At 38.7% G+C, this 19,517-nt stretch overlaps 1 protein-coding gene across 4 annotated transcripts; it reads right to left on the bottom strand.

Moving 5' to 3' along the window:
* Positions 1–1,771: 1,771 nt before the first annotated feature.
* TBC1D7 (TBC1 domain family member 7) lies at positions 1,772–19,517 on the bottom strand. 4 transcript variants are annotated; one of them, XM_058833300.1, is made up of 9 exons: positions 19,349–19,517; positions 17,876–18,070; positions 17,305–17,428; positions 16,680–16,760; positions 13,676–13,863; positions 11,943–12,080; positions 10,208–10,353; positions 2,830–2,959; positions 1,772–2,032 (listed from the first exon to the last, which is right to left on the bottom strand). In XM_058833300.1, exons 3-9 carry the CDS (start codon positions 17,414–17,416, stop codon positions 1,946–1,948), a joined length of 882 nt encoding a protein of 293 aa, XP_058689283.1. In that variant the 5' UTR covers positions 17,417–17,428; positions 17,876–18,070; positions 19,349–19,517; the 3' UTR covers positions 1,772–1,945. The 4 variants fall into 4 exon arrangements, with proteins under 4 accessions (XP_058689283.1, XP_058689282.1, XP_058689281.1 ...); XM_058833299.1 differs by having other exon boundaries at positions 17,305–17,425; XM_058833298.1 differs by lacking the exon at positions 17,876–18,070.

The following is a 19,517-nucleotide window of genomic DNA, read 5'->3' as shown; positions in this document are numbered from 1 at the left end:
AGTACAGGTTGCCCAAAGAGATGTTAGACTCCCTCTCCTGGAGACAGTCAGAAGCCACATGGACATGCTTGGTCCTGGGCTCCAGGTGGCCCTGCTTGGGCAGGAGGGTCTGACCACGTGGACTCCAGAGGTCCCTGCCAACTTCAGCCTTTCTATGGTTCTGTAAAAGTTGATCTCTCTCTTCTGTGCAGCTCCAGGCCTGCCCACTAACAGAGAAAGGCTTCTTTAAATTTAAAAAAAAAAAACTTCTGGAGCCTTCAGTCAAACAGTAATTGGAGGAACACTCACTGGCAAGCCTGGAAGCAGTAACACTGACTGGCGTTTCTAATCCTGATTCAGTGCACCTCTCTTCACAGAATATGAGTTATTGATTCCCTTTCAGGACTGAAACAGCTTCGGTGTCATCTTTACTTGTTTTTAAATGACAAGTAATCTGCTGTGTGAAGGCCCTGGAAATGCACCCACACCTTTGGGGTTGTGTGAATTGCCTGTGCAGCCAGGGGCGAATCCTTCACAAGGGCAGTGTCTCAGACTGCACCCGTGGCCATTATTTGAAACACTTGTGCACTGCACGTTACAGAATGCAGGGCTGTTGTTAACAGAACTTGTGTCCTTCCTGTGCACCTTACCCAGCTCCCATGCCTGCAGCAGGAAAACAAGCACCCATCGAAAATGGACTCCATGGATTACACCACAGTGCAGGCACAAGAGTAGATTCCAAAGTCGACACAAACGTGCTTTTCCTGAACTGACTGAACTTGGGCATTCCAGTAACACCAGCAGCAAGGTCTCAGCATCCAGCAGAGATCGTCTCCCCAGGGCTTTAGGGGTAACCCCAGCCAAGTCCCAGGCTGCCCCACTTAATGTGCTGCAAGATAAACCTGACCCAGTTTAAAACAAAAGTTTCTAAAGCGTTTCAATTCTGCACAACACTGAGTGCAAGCCAAACACACTCTCTCAAGTGCAATGAGCATCCTTGGCACTCAGCAACTGAGCGCCAATTTGAGTCAAATAACAGCTAAGCAACACATTCTTAGGTAGAATTCCCCAGTCAATGCAAAAGGTAGAAACAGAATTTTACACTTTTACAAGAAAAAAGATCAGTTCCCCAGTAAATCCCTATCCATGGCTAATCACTCTACTTTTACTTCTATTATTAATTACATTTCTGCATTGAAATAATTTTGAAATCTAAACCAAAGAATCAAATTACAGCAGCTTTGAGCCAAGCACTCAGCAGAGGCATTGGTTATTACTGGACTGTAATTCTGAACTATATTGGCTCATCCCACTGATTTTCTCCATACCTGCACAGATCCACTTTGCTAGAGTATCTTCCATGAAAAACAAAGGAGATACAGCCATAGAGAGGTGTCTGACAGATACAATGAAAGTGTTTTAAAATACTTTCAGAAAAGGATGTCAGTCCTTGTCATTTTGATGTCCTCTACCTCAGATTTGGGAAGCTTAATTTATCTGAAAGCTTACAGTGTTAAAGGAGTACAATTACATTTCTAGCAAAAGCATGCTTGTTCACCAGCCAGCAGGCTGACATTCGGTAAATTCACCATATGAATGCTTCCAAGTAGTAACTAGCTACACAAAGTATAAATGGCATACTGAAACAATTTTAAATTACAAGTAAATCTATTTACCTTGCTTCAAGAGTTAGGTTTACTTCTGCAAGAGAGCACACTCTGCAATCAAAATGCTGAGGCTGGATGAACAAGTAACACTTCAGACATCATCACCCCACCACTAAGTATTTTCATTCCATCTGTATTTATTGAAAAATATTTACATATCAGAAACCATGCTTTAATAGCATCTTTACACAAAAGGGTGAATGAAGAACATCACACTAGGACGGGGGAAGGGTGGTAAAAAGTCTTTTCAAAAGACATTCAGTCTTTTTTTTCCAAGCTGTCACAAGCCAAGAGAGTTCTCAGACTGAGTGTGCCGGAGTCCCGCAGTGCGTGCGCCACAGATCCACAGCTTTGCTGACGATGGCGTCGGTGTTGTCCTGAGGAATCTACAAAAGATCAGGGCAAGGTGCCTGGTCAGAGCACTCCATTCTGACTTGTTTAAAATAAAGATTTGCATTTCCAGTTCAGATTTTATCTCTTTATAAAAAAGAAAACAAAACTAGAATCCCAGCTCCCTGTCCTCTCATCCCACCATCCCTCAGTCCTGCACACACCATATTACATCCAGGTTTTGGACAAAAAGCTTTTATTTCCAAAATGCTGATAAGCAGCCAGGCATCTCACACTTCACACATCCCTGACACCAAGCATGACCCACACTGCCTATCCATGACCTCAAACTGTATCCTACATAACTCACCTGGGTTACAGTGAGACCCTACAGCCCTGCTGACACGGCTCGTTACTATTTAGGGTCAGGTTCCCGATCCCATCCTCACATCAACAGAAAACACACCCTGAATTGACAGATTTGCACTCAGGCAAGATGCCAAAAAAAAGGTACCAGAAACCAACCCTTCTAAGAAGCCTCCAGAAAAATTAACCTAACCTGACCTGCACTCACTTTCACAGAAAAACCCTTCAGTATCACAAGGAATGTTCTGTACAAACACAGACAATATATTCCCCAAACCTAAAAATCACTTTATTCTATGGAAGCCTAAACTCCTGATAGAAAAAGTTATTATTCTCATTGCTGAGCATTCTCCCTTAACCTTGGTACTGCTACACTGTTCTCAGTAATGTAATAATATCTTTTGGTACATCTGCAGCAGGCAAGCGATTCAGGCTGAAATAGTTATAAGCTATAAAAGGTAATGCAAAGCATAATTAGAGTACTTACATTTTCCAAAAACTGTGTGATCTTTTCTGCAGAACTCAGTGCTATTATCTTCATTTTAAAGGTTAATAATATCTCCACAGCAACAAACACAAGAATCTTGCAGGATCCACTTATAACTTTGTCCCAAACTCTACAAGAAAGTGAAAAGGAATCATTAAACGTTATTGCAGTGTTTATCTGCTTATTTCTCTGATAGAACAGCCTTTGCACAACCATCTCTATCCAGATTATTTTTCTGAAGAACAGCAATGTATTGAATTATTCAGGTCAGGATAAATAGAAGACATTTTATCAACTCCTCAATCTGTACAGAGCAGAGGGGTGGCAAGCAGTAGCTGGTATGTACTGATATGGTGTGTTGCTGTTTAGAAATTGAAATGTTTACAAGCTCAAGTACAAAAAGCAAATCTTGCTAATAGTCTGTACTGTAACAACTACTCTACTGAACTACACAGCTACCAGTGTGGTAAAGATGAGAATTTTTCCTAGTGCAAAAAAAAAAAAAAAAGAAATTAACTTCATTAGCATGCCTAATAAAGATACTCTTCAATCAGCTAAGTTGCTAAAAAATTCAAAGGGATGTAATGCTGAACTACTACATCTCAAGCAGGTAAATATTCCAGGTCACTGCTGTGTGAGATGCAAATATGACCTATCAGCAGGATATAGTCCATGATGTTTAAATTAGGCACAAGGAACAGCTATTAAGTCTTCCAATCCATCCTACTGTGCACAAACACTCTCAGAAATACCTAAGCTCTCCTACTTCTCATGTGAAACCCTACCTGGACCTCACAGTTTTAAGAAAACATGAAGGGCAGGTGTCCAAATGCCTCAGGAACAGAACTTGGATGAATATTAGAATGGATCATCACTACCAAAACAGCCTGCAACAATTTGAAATCATCCTTCATCCAGCAGCTCTCTCTCAGGCCCAGATCAAGAGACTCACGATAAAAAACTACACAAAACAGTGTGAAACCATCTGTCAGATGGCAGCTTTTATGGGCTCACATTATTTTTAGTTCTTGAATTTTAAGAGCTGTGTCAGAAAGAATTTCTGAGGATTACAGTTCTTGCTCCTTCTGGGCACTTGTTCAAAGTATTTCTCCTTCCAAATAAAAACAAGGGGGAACAAAGATCACACACTGTTCTCCATAATTTCTGAATATAGTGACACCAACTGAAAAATCATCTTCTGCAGCCCATCTACAAATTTGGATCTATGGGTATGGGTTTGCTCCTTCCAGTGACAGATCAATCTTTGCATGACCTCTCTCAGAAGAATTTGCCCTTCAGCCCAGCGTGCCAGGAGAGCACAACGCAGGCATGACACAAACTTTTGACAGCTGAACTGAAATGCAGAATCACACTTTGACACAAGGAATTAAGAGGTGAGAACCCAGCCAAGAGAGAGAGCCATTAAGATGATGAAATTACTCCTATGAGGAAAGGTGAGAGAGCTTGGACTGCTCAGCCTGGAGAAGAGAGGATCTGAGGAATTTCATCAATGTAAACAAGTACTGGATGGGAGAGCACAAAAAGGTTGGAGCCAGGCACTTTCCAGTCATGCCCAGTGAAGGCATCTGAGGCAACAGCCACAAACTCAGACACAGGACTAGATTCTAACTTATAACAAAGAAAAGAGAAAAACAAATGTGTAAGATCCTCAGGACTATTTTGAAAGTAGAAGGAAACAAAAAAGGCACAGCCAATTTCTTTCCCCTTTGCAATTTAATTTTAATTCCCTGTCTTGCTATAATTAAACAATTAGTATAATCCCCATAGGGACAGGAACAACACACAATCCAAGATCAAACTCTTACTGCTTCATTTGTGGTTCAAGCATCCCAGAACAAATGATCACTGCAAATATTACTTTGCTGTTGAAGTAAGGTCTAGGAAGCTTTAATGCAAGGATATGAGAAAACTGAGACAACAGTTCTGCTCCACAATGTACAGGTCACCCCTGTTTACTTCTACAGCATCTTCCTTCACAAAAAGATCTGTTTAGAATACAAAAAAACTTCCCTGTGTGTTTCATGTGCATCAAAACTGTAATTACAAGTGACAATTACAGAGAGTAGCAGATCTCAAAAACAGGAAATTATTTTTAAAGTTCATATTAAAGCTCGTGTTAATTTGAAAACCAACTTACTAATCCTCTTATAAAACATCCAGTCTTCTTTCATTATTTTGCATCCAATTCTTCTGACTTCAGTCTCCATAATTACATTAGGTTGCATGCTATGCTCACAACACTCTATTGTTTTCCTGCATTATTTAGTCTGATTCCAGAACAAATGCTTTAACAATGGCAAAACAGATGCAGTATCTAAATCACCAGTGTCTTAACAAATTTTGGAAGATGGTGCACAGAAAACTGAGTGAGATGTCAGCACTAACCAGCTGTGTCTGCTGCAATATTTTTCCCTTAACATTCCCAGCTATTGTTACTCTCAGTACAACTCCACCAGTGGTGGTAATCAGGAATGATTGTGCAACACTGTGATCAACAGTCAGCACCTGTCAGTCTGTATCAGCAGAGACAGGAACAACAATATAAACTGTCGAAAGCGGAAAAAACCCACAGCAGTTTCAAGGAAACATATTTTCTGTGGATCCTATTCTAATAGAGCAGTCTTTATACACTGTGTATCCATTGATGGTAACAGGTGTCCTGCTTTCACTGTTTCAATAGCAATCATTTGAGGTCAAGTTTACTGCTAGAGACTTGAACTTTTTACCTGTTCTTTGATACTCCTGGAGAGCAGGAAAGTATAAGAGAAACATCATGAAACTGTGCCTACAGCCCTACTCAGGAAGGCAGAAAAAGAAATACATATTCTGAATGAAATTCACTATGTTTTGTGTGACTATCACCCTCTGTGAAATACATCTGTTCTATTAGCCACAGGAACACTCTTGAACAGCGAAGCAGTACTGCCAGCCACAAGGAAAAATAAAATTAAATAGGAAGCTATAAAGGCAAAGAGCATGCCAAGGATTATGCAAATGAAACAATTTACTTTTCACTGAGCTTCTTCTATAGACAAGTAGGACTCACTCTGTGTGCACCTGTGTGTGAAGGGATGCCATTCTCCAGGTACTCTCTGAGGTTCCTGCACCACTACAGTGCAATAATACACAAGAAGCATCACAGCACTGCTGCTTTCTCTTTTTCTGACACATTAACCTCACAGATTTTCCCTATGCTGAAGGGTAAATTCAACCTCATTTCCTGGTTCTGATCCTCCAGCCACCCAGGCAAGAGCTATCTAAAAAGAACAAATGCTTTCTCCTCTGCCTGCACTTCTGGGTTTCCTTCCAGAGCTAACTGGGCATGGAGGGACACAATGAGGCTCACAGAATTCTCACCCTGATCATGATCTTGTGCCCATCCATTTGCAGACCTGGGAAGCAGCTCAGTGAGACAAACTGAATTAAGTTTCTCTGTAGTAGCAGCCCACATGCACGTTCTTAGGCCTTCCTGCTCCACAGTAAAATTAAGGCATTTTCTGTATTTCTGTTGTTTCTATTAACAAATTACTTACATTTTTACAACCAAATGTAATTTATGCAGGGTGTGGAGAGCACAGATGTAAAACTACAGAATTATATTAATATATGAGGTAGTGCCAGTTTGAAAGTCATAAGATTTCAGGAGAATGACCAAATACTTTGCCACTAGCAAATCACCAGAGACTAATAACCTAACACCACCCAGCCAATGCCAAGCCTTCAGTGCAGAGTACAAACAACATTAGGCAGGGGCCTGATACATGAGTGGCATCATTAGGCCATAAAAAAAGCCTGACTCATTCACAATTACAACTGCAAAGCTGCACTGCTTCTGCTGGGTCATCTGGACTGACTGTGCCAGATTAAACTGGCAGCCAAAATGCCATTTTGTCTGTAGAGCTGAAGTCACAAAGAGGATCCCAAAGTTTAAGAGCAGGGATCTCCAGCTGAGGGCCCTCACAACACTGCTGGAACATTTTCCACACATGATCTTACCAAACAGATGAGCAGATATGCTGCTGCACGAATCAAACGGACAGGGCAATGATGAGTATGAAAACAAAGGTGTGATCCAGTTCTCTCCATGTCTCAGAGAGAAGCACACCTTTCTGTGCCTCGCAAACCTCTGCTAAAGTCTGGCTCATGTTCCAGGAAGCATCCTGTCTATATTCCAGGTGGGATCCAGAGTCTTTGAAATGGCCAGTCCGCTCCTCCCTTTTACCACTGTGATGCCTTTAAGAAGTCTGTTAAGAAGCTCATCACGTAATATGCCAAGTGCATCAGACACTGCATAAGCTCAAAGCCAAAGTTTCCACATGAAACCTGCCTGTATGTATTTTCCAAGCCCACTGAAATTAAACTGATGCATAAATTTTACCTATGGTGTAACTTGAAGTGTGCTATAAAACACTATACTGAGTGCCAATGCCTGTCATTGTCAGTGGTATTGTGCAACTTCATCTCATCATTACCAGGCAAAATTTCTGCACAGCATGTACAAGTCTTGTACACCTTAGAGAAAAACAAACAAACAAAACCATGAAATTTAGATTTATCTGCTTGGCAGATAAGACTACAGATCATAGAAAGCAAGCAGCCTCTCTAAGAAATGCAGTGCTAAATCATAAGTGAAAATAAATCATGACAGACTGTGTTCAGATAATCTCTCACTTGACAACAAAGTAAGTAAAATTCACAGGAGAACTGGAGACCTTCAAACTTCAGCAGTTTCAACACTGACATTTGGATGCATTTCAGATAAGCACTGGGGCTTCTAGATCCTAATCCAAACCAAATCACCAAGCATTAATTAAGTTCATCTGTCACATACTACCCATGATATATGTTATTTCCTCAGTGAATAAGGCCATTATGATTACAACTGAATAATTCACAAACCTAAACTGCCAAGAAAAAGTGCACTTCCATCATGTTCCCACAAGAACTGTTGGGAAAAGGGATTGTTCTGCCATCAGATGTACCAACAGTGAAATTTGTTTTTCCTCCCGAGTGATCCAAAAAGCCAGTATTTTGACCTTTTCCAGGGGAATAAAAGTATTAAAAAATTCCAGGTAATCAAAAAAATTCTATTTCAGTAAGATGAAACAGTGTATTGGAATGTTAAAGATGAATACTGATTAGACAAAATATTTCATGCAAGTAAAACTGATTCAAAACGGTAGACACTTGAAACCAAATATTCTGGCAAGATTAAATATGAAATCAAAATTCTTCATCTATATTTTTCCTTTTACACCATCAGGTTGACACAGCTCCATTAATTTTTCAATTTTCAGCAGAAATTTAAAAAAATCAAAAATTTAAAATTTAAAAAATAAGAAATTTTTTTTAAAATTTAAAATTCATCTTCCAAGAGCAAATCTGCTCTGATACAAATTCCTCCCTCAGCTCTTGTCCACAGCCATAAGATCCAGTAGCAAAATTGAATCACATGAGCTCTAAACTGTAACAAACATCCTATACTATACATGCTTACGTAATTTCTGTAGTCACAGAAGTAGTAAAAGCTTTCAACCACCACATCACACACAATCACTAAGCAGACAAGACCATTTTGGAGCCTTATAGGTGTTTGATGAGAAGAATTCACCATGTAACAATTACTGTGTTGCACCTGAAGGTCTCAATCCTTCACAAATATTTTTTTCTCTCAAACATAATCATTGGCAACAATAAAACCTACAGAACCTCAAAGATCATGGTCCAACAAGAGCAGAGAGCATGTTTTCTAATCTTACAGCTTGTTTCCTAAAATCTTCTAATTCTTATAAGGATAAATAAAACATTTTTTAAAACAGCCATTTTCCACTTTCCTCCATGGAACATGAAGTCCCAGATAAACAAACACTGCATCCACTATTCAGGTTATGACCAACTTTACCACCGTAAAAGCATTTAACACAAAGCAATTTACAAAGCACTGTTTCCATGCTAGGTTCCTATTCTAGCCACTGAACAGGATTCCTGTGATTCCCTCCAAGTAAAGCTTCCATTGAACATTGTTACTTCTAGAAGTTTTCAGACAGCTGAAAATGACACCATTATTTTCTCTGTGCCACATCCTGTTCAGCTATCAGCAACTCTTATAAATGCAGAAAAATGTTTCTCTGCATTGAGCTTGAATTCCCTACTTTCCAAGAGTTCTCAGGCAGCAGAATTAGAGAAATCATACAAGCTTCATTTCAAAAGCCCTTCAGTGAAGTGTCATGCACAAGAACTTTTCCCTTTTAAAAGCTCAACAATCTATTTCTAACTGTAGAATCCAAATATAATCTACTATTTCATTAAGTTTGTAATAACTAATATACCCTAGTACTTTTTAAAATAAACATTCTGATATGGTTTATTCCCAGCCAGCAACTGAGTAGCAGACAGCCACTCATTTACTACCTCCACCAGAGGGATGGGGGAAAAATTGGAAGGGTAGAAGTAGGAAACAAATTTGTGGGTGGAGAAATAAAGTTTCGTAATTAAAAAGAAATAATAATTTCCACAAAATTATAAGGAAGATAAGAAAAACATAACAAAGAGAGGAAAATAAAACGTGAGATAAGTGATACAACTGAGAACAGTTGCCCACCACCCTGACTGATGACCAGCAAGTCCCCAGGCAAGTGCTCCCAGCTGCCAACCTCCTCCTCAGCTTAACTGCTGAGCATGACTGCACATGGAATATCCCTTGGGTCAGCTGGAGTCAGCTGTCCTGGCTGTGTCCCCTCCCAGCCACGTTCTTGTGCACCCCCAGCCTCCTTGCTAGTGAGGAGCAGAATGATACTGTGTAAATGCTGCTCTGCAGGAACTGTGTTCCAAAAACATCCTTGTGTTCCAAAACACAGCCCTATACCAGCTACTCTGAAGAAATCTAACTCTACCCCAACCAAAACCTATACACATTCCCACAATCTTTTTCATCTAACACTAATACAATATTACAATCACTCCCCAAGCACAGCTTTTTGTCAAAAAGCCCAAAAACTGACTGCCATTCAGTTATGCAACAGTGACAGAGGGTTTGGAGTTCTACATGCTAGGAGGCACTAAGTGTCCAACAGCATCAGCTGGTATACTTAGCTCCAGTCTTTTTATCTTCAGTGGGTGAAACAATCACACAGAGATTGATTATCTTACATCAGTAACAAGAGTTATTTACATCAGTTACAAGAGTAACAAGAATTAAATCCAATTTTATCATTTCCAAGTTAGCAATAAAGTTAATACCATAATCTTACAGATTATGGAAATATACAGATATGGAAAGCTCTTTACCTGCCAGTGATGACAGCTGACATTGCTATGCAGTTACAGACAGAAAAAAAAAAAAAGAAAACTAACTTGCCTCTGTAAACTGGACTCAGGTAAACATCCTGCAAAACACTTTTTAAACCAAAGATCATAGGGGAGTTTGCTCATTGCAGCACATGCCTTCAGATGCATTAGTAGTCTGTTATCTTCAATGTTCAAATACTGCTCCAAAATTTTTGGCTGAGAAAGAATTAGAAAATTTTAGGTAACTCCCATCAGAATACCTTCATAGTTAATGCACACTGTAAGACAAGCACTGTCTTAAAAATTCAACTGATACAAAATAACATATTAAAATAATGCACATTCATTGTTTTTCTTGTTACAAAATACAAGTGTTACTGACTTTTGCAATTAATTAATTATGTACTTAACCAAAGAAGCAACCTCAGCTACCTTAAATTGCTGACCACTAGCAGAATTTCCAAGATATGTAGTATTCCCTTGTGCAAGGAGGTGCTTCAGAGCTGAAGGCAATGCAGGGATTAAATGTGCACTAATTACTGCTACCTTCAGAAGTAAAATTGAGTTTCATTCACCTAAACCAAATCGCCTTAGCACACATCAAAAACAAATCTACACACAATGCAGCAAAACCCAAAAAATCAATTCTGAGAGCAAATCCCTGTGCAACCCATTAAAAGCTGGACATTGATTTACTGTTTAAAAACCCTAAGTATTTCAGGCATGTGGATAATTTTCTCATCTTGTTTAAATTTTAATGTAACACAATACACATTTTCATAAATTCTTGACTACCTTTATGCTTTGTCATAGTTAGGGAAACTGCTAAGGACTTCAGCTGTCAAAGGCAGAAAACAATTCCTTTGCCCATATTCTCACCTACTGAGTCATGGTATATTGATTGTATTAAAAAAAAAAAAAAAAATTAGGGAGGGAGGCACTTGGCACTGTTTACATCATACAAACATACACTTGAAAAATATTCCTTTCTCCTTTGAACTGGTATAGTTGAATGTACCACCCAGAGAAACAGAAGGTAGGTTTAAAAATTATTTCTTAGTTCCAAAGGAACTAACAAGGGCAGGCATAATTTTCCACAGCAGATTTCTATTCAGCAATTGTTGATGCGCACGTACTCGATACTTTTACCTCAGAGAATATTGTTAACTAAAAGCTCCTTATCTGTTAAGGCTATTTGATAAATTACAAGAGCTTTCATAATTTTGATAAGTACACATTAGTCTAATTTTACAAATCAGTAAGACAGAAATTCAAAATTAATATTATATGATAGCATTGAAATGATCAGTACTAAAAGAAAACTACTCCACTTTTCATTATAATTTGATTTGCAACATACTGTTTTTCTGAAGACGGAGTACTCTGCTCCATTTATAAAGCAAAACTGTGCTTTGTCTATCATCCAATGAGCAGCATATGAATGCCAGAGATACAGCCTAAAAAGTAGCAGACATATATCAAGATGTTCTTCACTTTTGATATTTTTGATTGTTTAAAGAAAATTCTTAAGTGACCAATTTGTGAGACACATAATTCAACTAGATACCATGTAACCTTTAGGCAAAAAAAAAAGGTAATTGGAAACAAAACACAATTTCTAACGTTACATTAGACAGGGCAGCACAATCACAACGCAAAAAGCATTCCTCCCCTATTCTCAAAACAGCTGGTGGAACAGAATCCAAGGGTGTCGCTTATGCTGCTCCAGTTGTCTCCCTTTACTAACACTTTCCATGACTGCTTCTCCTTGCAAAAAGAAAAAATATTTATTTTTTTTTCATTACCAGTTGTTGTAATGAATCTTTGTGCTTGCTGTTCAGCTGATTCACAAAGCAACTGACAAGCCAATAGCATTCTATAGGATCCTCTACCATTTCCTCCATTGCTTTAGCAATAGCAAGAAACACTTCATCTTCAGGTTCCTGAAAAACAAAGTGAAAAAACGTGAACTACACAGAGGTATTGGACTATTCTGATATAAATTATTCTTATATTCTTTTTCTCTGCTATTTGGGGAAAAAAAACATGAATTAATGTACACAATGAGCTGTTCTGACGTTCCTAAACAAGATATTGGGCAGCAGCTGCAGATGATGACAGAGATCTATTAAAACAGAGCAATTAAGATTTGCATTGCTTTTAAAACCAAAACATGCTTCAGCGTATAGAGAGTCTTAAATGCTACTGGGGTATGCCTCTGCCATGCAGACTGCTGCAATACACACATATCCCTACTTGAACTCTCTGCACTCAGATACACAGAACACTCAGCAGTCTTCCGTTTGTTACTCAAACATTTCAAAATATTTAGAGCAATCTGACATCTCTTTATCATCTCCCTCTGCCTCTACAATAAAACACCTGCATTATCATTAAGAGTAACCTCTCATATGTTTAAGGGGACAGTGACTGCACTGAAAAGAGAACAAATGCTTTCTTCAGCAGCAAAACAAACCTGAGTTACAGGACTAATGACTGGGGCTCTGCTAAACACCATCGCTACGAAACCTCACCGCAGTCTTGAGAGCAGCTCTGGGATGCACTGACAAAACACTTGCCCAGAAGGCAATACTGCTCTAGAAAGGAGGAATTTTCAGCCCACTGCATCACATGCCAAGATCAAGGAAATTAGGAGGGTAGGACAGCCACATTCCTAGGAAATGGTAAGGGTATGAAAACATTTCCTCCTCTGATAAGAGAAAATTGCAGGTAATCCTCCAGTTCTAAATTTTACCAAATTTTCAACACTAACTTCAATCTTTTTTTATTTTGAATTTCTCTTTAAGTACTTATGTCAAAATTTGTGATTACGGGTGAAAAATTACAAATTAAGCTGGGCTAGATAAATTAACTACAGGAAAAAAATCCACCTAGAAAGCTCTGTGGCTTCTTTCATCATCTCCTATTTCATGGAGAAAAGAAAGAACCACACATTGTTTCCATCACAACACAGCTAATTTACCATCACAACACAGCCTCATTTAACCATATGGGTGTACACTGCGTACAGCAGAGTACGTGCATTACCTGAGAGAAGCCCAGGTAAATACAGACTGAAAAAAAAAAAGAGGGCAGTCCACTAAAGTCTAGATTTAAAAACAAATAATTTAAATATCTGATGCAAGTTGAATTAAATCACTGCTTGTACAGGCTCTGAATTACCCTTGTTCCAGGACACGTTAGAACCTATGAGCTCCAATGAGATGTCATTTTAATTTCAGTGCTATAAAGAAACTGAAGCGCCCTGGCATACAAACGGCTTGAAACCTAGCAGGCAAAATGCACAAAAGAGATTTTAAGGCATAAAATCTTACATAAGTACTTAGGGAAAGGAAAAGAGAAAAGCACTTTGACAAAAATTCCTTATTTTATACCAGTGCTTCTCTGTTTCCCATTCACCTTACTCGGCCTATCTACAGACATTTGTGGGGTGACTTGCAGTTCAGTTTCTCACTGGTTTATAGTTTGAAGTTCAATATAGAACTGTATTTAAAAGACTGTTAAAATCGCCACTGACCAATGGAAAAGCTACATTTCGAGGCAATTTTCCTGATTCCAGTTGATATATGCGGAGAAAAACATCAACCTGCGGGGTAGAATCATTAATAAACCGGATCACATGAAGAGCATGGTGAATATCCCAGTACTGCTCCTTCCGGTACTTCATCACCAAAGCATGAGATTCGTGGTGAGGTGGAATAATTCCTAAAAAAATAATAAAAAATTAAATAAAAAAAAATAAAAGAAAATATAAACAATTGTAAGGAGCAGTCCTACTTGTTACTTTTTATTCCCATCTAGTTATCAGTACAGTACTAGCTGGGTATTTGTGGCCAGCTTCCATTTATTTTGAAAACAAAGTCAGTGTAGAATGATTTTTATATACATTAGCTGTTCATTTTCTCAAATTCTAGACTTTATCTGAGATGACAGAGAATATGTATGTGCAATTAACTAATCCAAAGATACTGTTCACTGCAGTATTAATTACTTTACTGCCAGAAAACTCTTTACTCACTGTATCAGGAATTAATTCCCCCTAAAATGACATTCAAAAACCAAAATTAATCAGTTGAATCAATTAAAGATTAAAACTTAAGAATGCCACATAGTCACTTGTAAAGTAACATTTGTTATTTTCTTAGCACAACACAAATATCTTTTCTAGCTTCCTGGAAGAAAAAAAAATATAAAAATAAAAGGTATCTAAGTAGAAAGGCAAAGAAAATTATACTGCGTGTCCAGAAGAGATACTTACCATTTCACTCAATCCTTCCCCTAACTTGAGACTCAATTTGGCCATGCACTGATGTTCACAACAAAACTGTCACAGACCTCAACAGAAACAAAAACTTACATACACCTAGGCAAAAAAAAATGCTATTTCCCTATCACTAGGGGAGCAGAATATTTCCCAGTGTAGAAATCCATGAGAACAAAGTCTTCTTTAAAACTCAGTTCTGAAACAAGCTACCTGCTCCTTTTACCTCTCATTTAAAGAAAAAAAGTATTCCTGCCATGTGTTACACCATGAAATGGCTGAGTTGAGGAACAAGCACATCAGACAGAAAATTATCTTTTCTTTTCCAGCTGCAAACCTGTCTGCACTTCAAAAGCTGGAAGAAAGCAAGACATTTTTCATGATATGCCAAAAGAGATTCAACATCATAACTGTACGTACATACTGCCAACTGTTCTCCTCAAACACAGAGGACAACCTTAGGCAGGCAAAACGTAGCTGAAACAAGAGGGGTGCCTGGAAACCACCATGAATCATCCTTGAACAGGAGGGTAACGAAGACATTGCTGACACACCATGTCGCCTGGGACATCAGCAAGCTTTGGTACATGTCTGAGAGAGTTTTGTTGACAGGACAGACTTCCTTTTCTTAAGTTATTTAGAGGTCACATAAAACCTCCCACCAGAAATGGACTGAGCTGTGGTTCCAACCATGTAGGGAGAGTTATTTTGCACTGTCCTTCTCAACACCAGCTTTTCTGATAGCTGTTAACACTGAAATGCAACCTAAGGAAAGTCCCTACACCTCTGTTCACCCAAGGCACGTCATAGAATGACAGTACAAATACTTGAAATCATAGAATATCGCGAGTTTGAAGGGACTCACAAGGACCACTGAATCCCCCTCCTGGTCCTGCACAAGACCACTCCAAGGAATCACACCATGTGCCTGAGAGCAGAGTTCACTTCTTGAACTCTGTCAGGCTTGGTGCTGTGACCACTTCCATGGGGAGTCAATTCCACTGCCCAACCACCCTGTGGGTGAAGAGCCTTATTCTGATATCCAAACTAAACTTCCCCTGAAACAACTTCATGCTGTGAAATTAATCACTCTGGGTTTAAAAGACAAAATACTTTTAAGAACCAGTATAATTTTCCATGCAGTTGACTCAGAAGGTGTTTTGTGTTATCATATGATTCACAAATCCTTTATCTAAAACAGCCCAAGACCTGGCTCTGCAGTGAGGTCTGCAATTTTGCAGAGATGTGTTTTGCTATTGTAATGTTGGCTGAAGGATTCTGTACTGAGTTGCTTGTCCAAAACTCCTATGCTGTACTTCCCACTACCAATATTTTAAAGGATGCTGACTACTTCATTAGTGCCCAGGGTACAATAACCTTTTTAATGGCAGAGCCTTCTATCAAGTAGGACTACTCTGTAAATTCAATGCCAAGAACTTCAAGTTTTTTAATTAGATCTTGCCCCTTTTGTGCACTATTTACTGCCTTTGCCAAAAAAAAGGCTTACAAATCCACATCATCAGGAATATGAAGCCACAACTTTCAAAATGTAAATAATTGGAGGGGGAAAAATGAATTAAAAAATTAAGATTTTTTTTAAACCCTTCCTGTCTGCAAGTGGACATTATCTTGCATCTAGTCAACCAATGCACTTGACCAGTTAGTGCAAAGTCATTAATACTTTTTAATTAGTCATCTGACTAGTGCATTTCTAGGAAAATATAATCTATTTATGCTTTCTGAAGTTTCTGGGGATACCATTAACTTGTCTTCAGCCAGAAGCAAAACCACAAGAAACCAATATTCCACAGAATACGAAGCTTCTCTCCAGAATAAACATGCATTCCATGCTTCACCCATCTTAAAATTAATCACAACTTTACTTCAGCTTAATTGTCTGTTATTTCAGGTGCACAACTGAGTATCTTATCATGTATCAGTGACTTCTCAAAATCCACATTTCAAATCCATTTCATAAATGTGCTTGGATAGTGCTACAAAGTTAAATGCAGAAATATACTCTCCTAGACACATTGCTTCAGCAAAGTTCTCAAAAACTTGTTTTATAATTGCCATTGTGCATCCGAGGTGGATACAAAAGCAGACTACATATGTATCAGTAAGCAAGGTAGAATTATCTATGTCATTACTTTAAACTTCAAAGACAAAAAAAAACAAACAAACAAAAAAAAGACAAACAAACAAAAAGAGAAAAAAATTGCACCTTCCTAAATTCTACATTTCATGTTATATTTCATACCTAGAAGCACTTTCCACACCAGTATACGATACATGGATGGAAGAGGAAACCTTTGACTAAATGTGCAAAGCTTCTCAATATCTGTAATGAAATGAGAAGAAAAAAAATTCAGGACAAATTTAAATATGGTTATAAAGAGGTTTGCATCTCTCACCCATCAAAGTATGACAAACTTTAGTTGTAGATTGAAATTCCCTATTTCATCGCATATTATCAACAAATGCTTTCACTGCTTTCACATTGGCCTGACTTACAGTAAAACTACTCCAGGTTTCGTCAGGAGGAAACTGGACCATTTTTACAGGCATTTTGTAAAGCATGTCACTGTCAAAACAATTAAGGCCCTTTTTAAAGGGACAACATTTATCTTTCTGTTCTGTCAGAGATGTGGCACTCCTCAGGGACCAACAGCAGTAACATCTTCATTGCTTTGAAGTTAGATGGAATTGACAGCAAAAGAAGAAACAAGCAAGCTGACAAACCTTCAATAGTTTTAAAATCCGATTTCCAGATCTTCGAAAATCAAAGGTCTGCTAGCACTAACTCAGGGATTATAATCAGGGATTATACTCCCTCCCCAGCCCCTAATCACCAAGAAATAGAGCAAACAGTGAAATCAACTTGCCCAAACGGTCATCCTTTAACAGAATTTCCAGTGACTTCTTCTCTTCAACTCCACGAAACCCCACTTTTTCATAATACACTGAGCGGAAGTTTCTCTGAGAGTCATCAGCCATGATGGATTCCTTCTGGAGAAAAAATTAATTCCTCTGAAGACTTACAAGAATACATTCCTATTGCTTTAAGGTCAAGTAATTTTGCACACTGATAGAAGTTTACTGCCTATGTCTCTACAGCATTAATAAACCCTAGAGAATATTAAAATCTTTCAAAGTATTTTTTTTGTCACATACTAACATAAATAATTATAAACGCAATTTATTCTAAACAAGGTCTAAAGATACCAACTTTACAAACAAAATTCAGGGATTAAAAAAAATTATTCACATAGTAAATTATGCTAATTTTCAAAAAGTTTTTTAAAAATTACTGGAGAAGCATTTAAGTATTTTTCCCTGTACTTCAAAACCAATATAAAAAATACAGTTACAGGTCTAACAAAATTTTGATTACAAAAATCGTACTCAGGTAGAATTATTGCCCAGGTAAGTAAAAGTATTTGGTTTCTTACACACCAGCCAAGGTAATCAGAAGCAAGGACAAGCCAGTGTTGGCCTCAGTGGCACAGGGGTGACAAGGAAGAATAAGGGTGGGGTATAGGTTTCTTCTTAAGTTGCAGATACTAATTAACTGTTCGTGTTGTTACCAGCTGCTGTAAGAGACACAGCCTTGAGCTTGCTATTCCAGCACTAAAACGAAATGTTTCATCCCTGTAGTGGAAACAAAGGTAAATTCCAACGAGCGCTCTGTGCATCATAACAACTGTAAATGATATTTCAATTCAGCTCAGACTTCTAACTATCAATTCTCTCTCCTCTGCAGGCTTGCAAAAAAAGTTCTGTTTCCTAACTCAAAAGACTAAGTACAATGATAACTTTTACATCCAGTGACGGCAGCAAAATCTGGAGAAAAATCATTTATTTTGACTAAAGAGCAGTGAATCATGCACAGAGAAGCTTTTATAGTTAAATTCTTATTTTCCTTGCAGAACCAAAGTACACAACAGGAGTAAAGCACAGATATAAACAAAGGCCACAATTTTATAGAGAGTGCATACATTTAAATTGATATATCCAGTAGGCCTATTTGAGTTTCAAATTATGTCTGGTTTTAGTGCTTTGCAGGATCAGGGCCAAGACCAGACAACAAATTACAAACCAGCAAAAGACTGAATCAGTGCTGAGATCGGTCAAATATTATTTCAAAACTAGAGAAAAAAGAAATAAATATTGCTTGCAACACATTCCAGTCCTGCACTATCTTTCTTAAAATGACTGGGATATTCCTGTATGGTGCATTTAAGGATGCAGATCAGAATGCTCACTGTTCACATTGCTGTCATGTCTAAAAGCAGACTTCAGATGCGATAGACACTCAACTACTTTTGAAAATTATCAGATTTTCATTTACATTTTCAAATCTTTAAAAGCTGAATTTACTAAGTGTTATTGAGAAAAAAAAAGTCTAGCCCATAGCACCTGTGGAAAGATGGCAGGAGAGACACAGAACAGGAACATTAAACATAATTTGAAAAATAAAAGCATGACCTATTAGTCAGGAATACTATATTAATAATTTTAAAATAGCAATATACCAGCAGTATATTTTATTTACTCAATGATAAAAGGAGGAAGATAATTGATTTCCTCCCTCAGAATTCAAGATCTGTATTTTCCTGTTAGACAAACTACCAATATTCCAACCTTCACACCCGTCTTCAATAAACTGGAAAAAGAAAGGGGGGGAAAACAAATCCTTAGCCAGCTCACTGGGAGTGTGCAGCACTGAAGTGTACCATTAACTCGTCCTATCTTCAATTACAGCATTTTTGGCCTCAACAGCGGCTTTCAGGGTATCATTAAGTGTCACTCCAGGTGAAGCAGCAGCGCCCCACAGGCCCAGAGCCTGCGGAGCCACCGCGCTCTGTCCCCCACCGAACACCCTTCCCTCGCAGGCCCTGCCGAAGGCTCCCCCCCACCCGGCCGTACCTCGGGGCTCAATTCCCGGCCTCCGTCACAGTCCCAGAGGAAAACTGGGGCACATTTGGGCACGGGACCAGCGCACCCCGGGAATCCGGCCCGGGCCGGGCTCCCCCCGCCGCCCCCCCGCACCTCGGGCAGGCGGGCGCGGCCCGAGCGCGGCGCGGGTGCGGCGCAT

This window comes from Poecile atricapillus, chromosome 2 (genome assembly GCF_030490865.1).
Source record: "Poecile atricapillus isolate bPoeAtr1 chromosome 2, bPoeAtr1.hap1, whole genome shotgun sequence".
Classification (NCBI taxonomy): domain Eukaryota; kingdom Metazoa; phylum Chordata; class Aves; order Passeriformes; family Paridae; genus Poecile; species Poecile atricapillus.
Note: the sequence above shows the minus strand (reverse complement) of the source record. Positions and strands in the feature narration are given on the sequence as shown.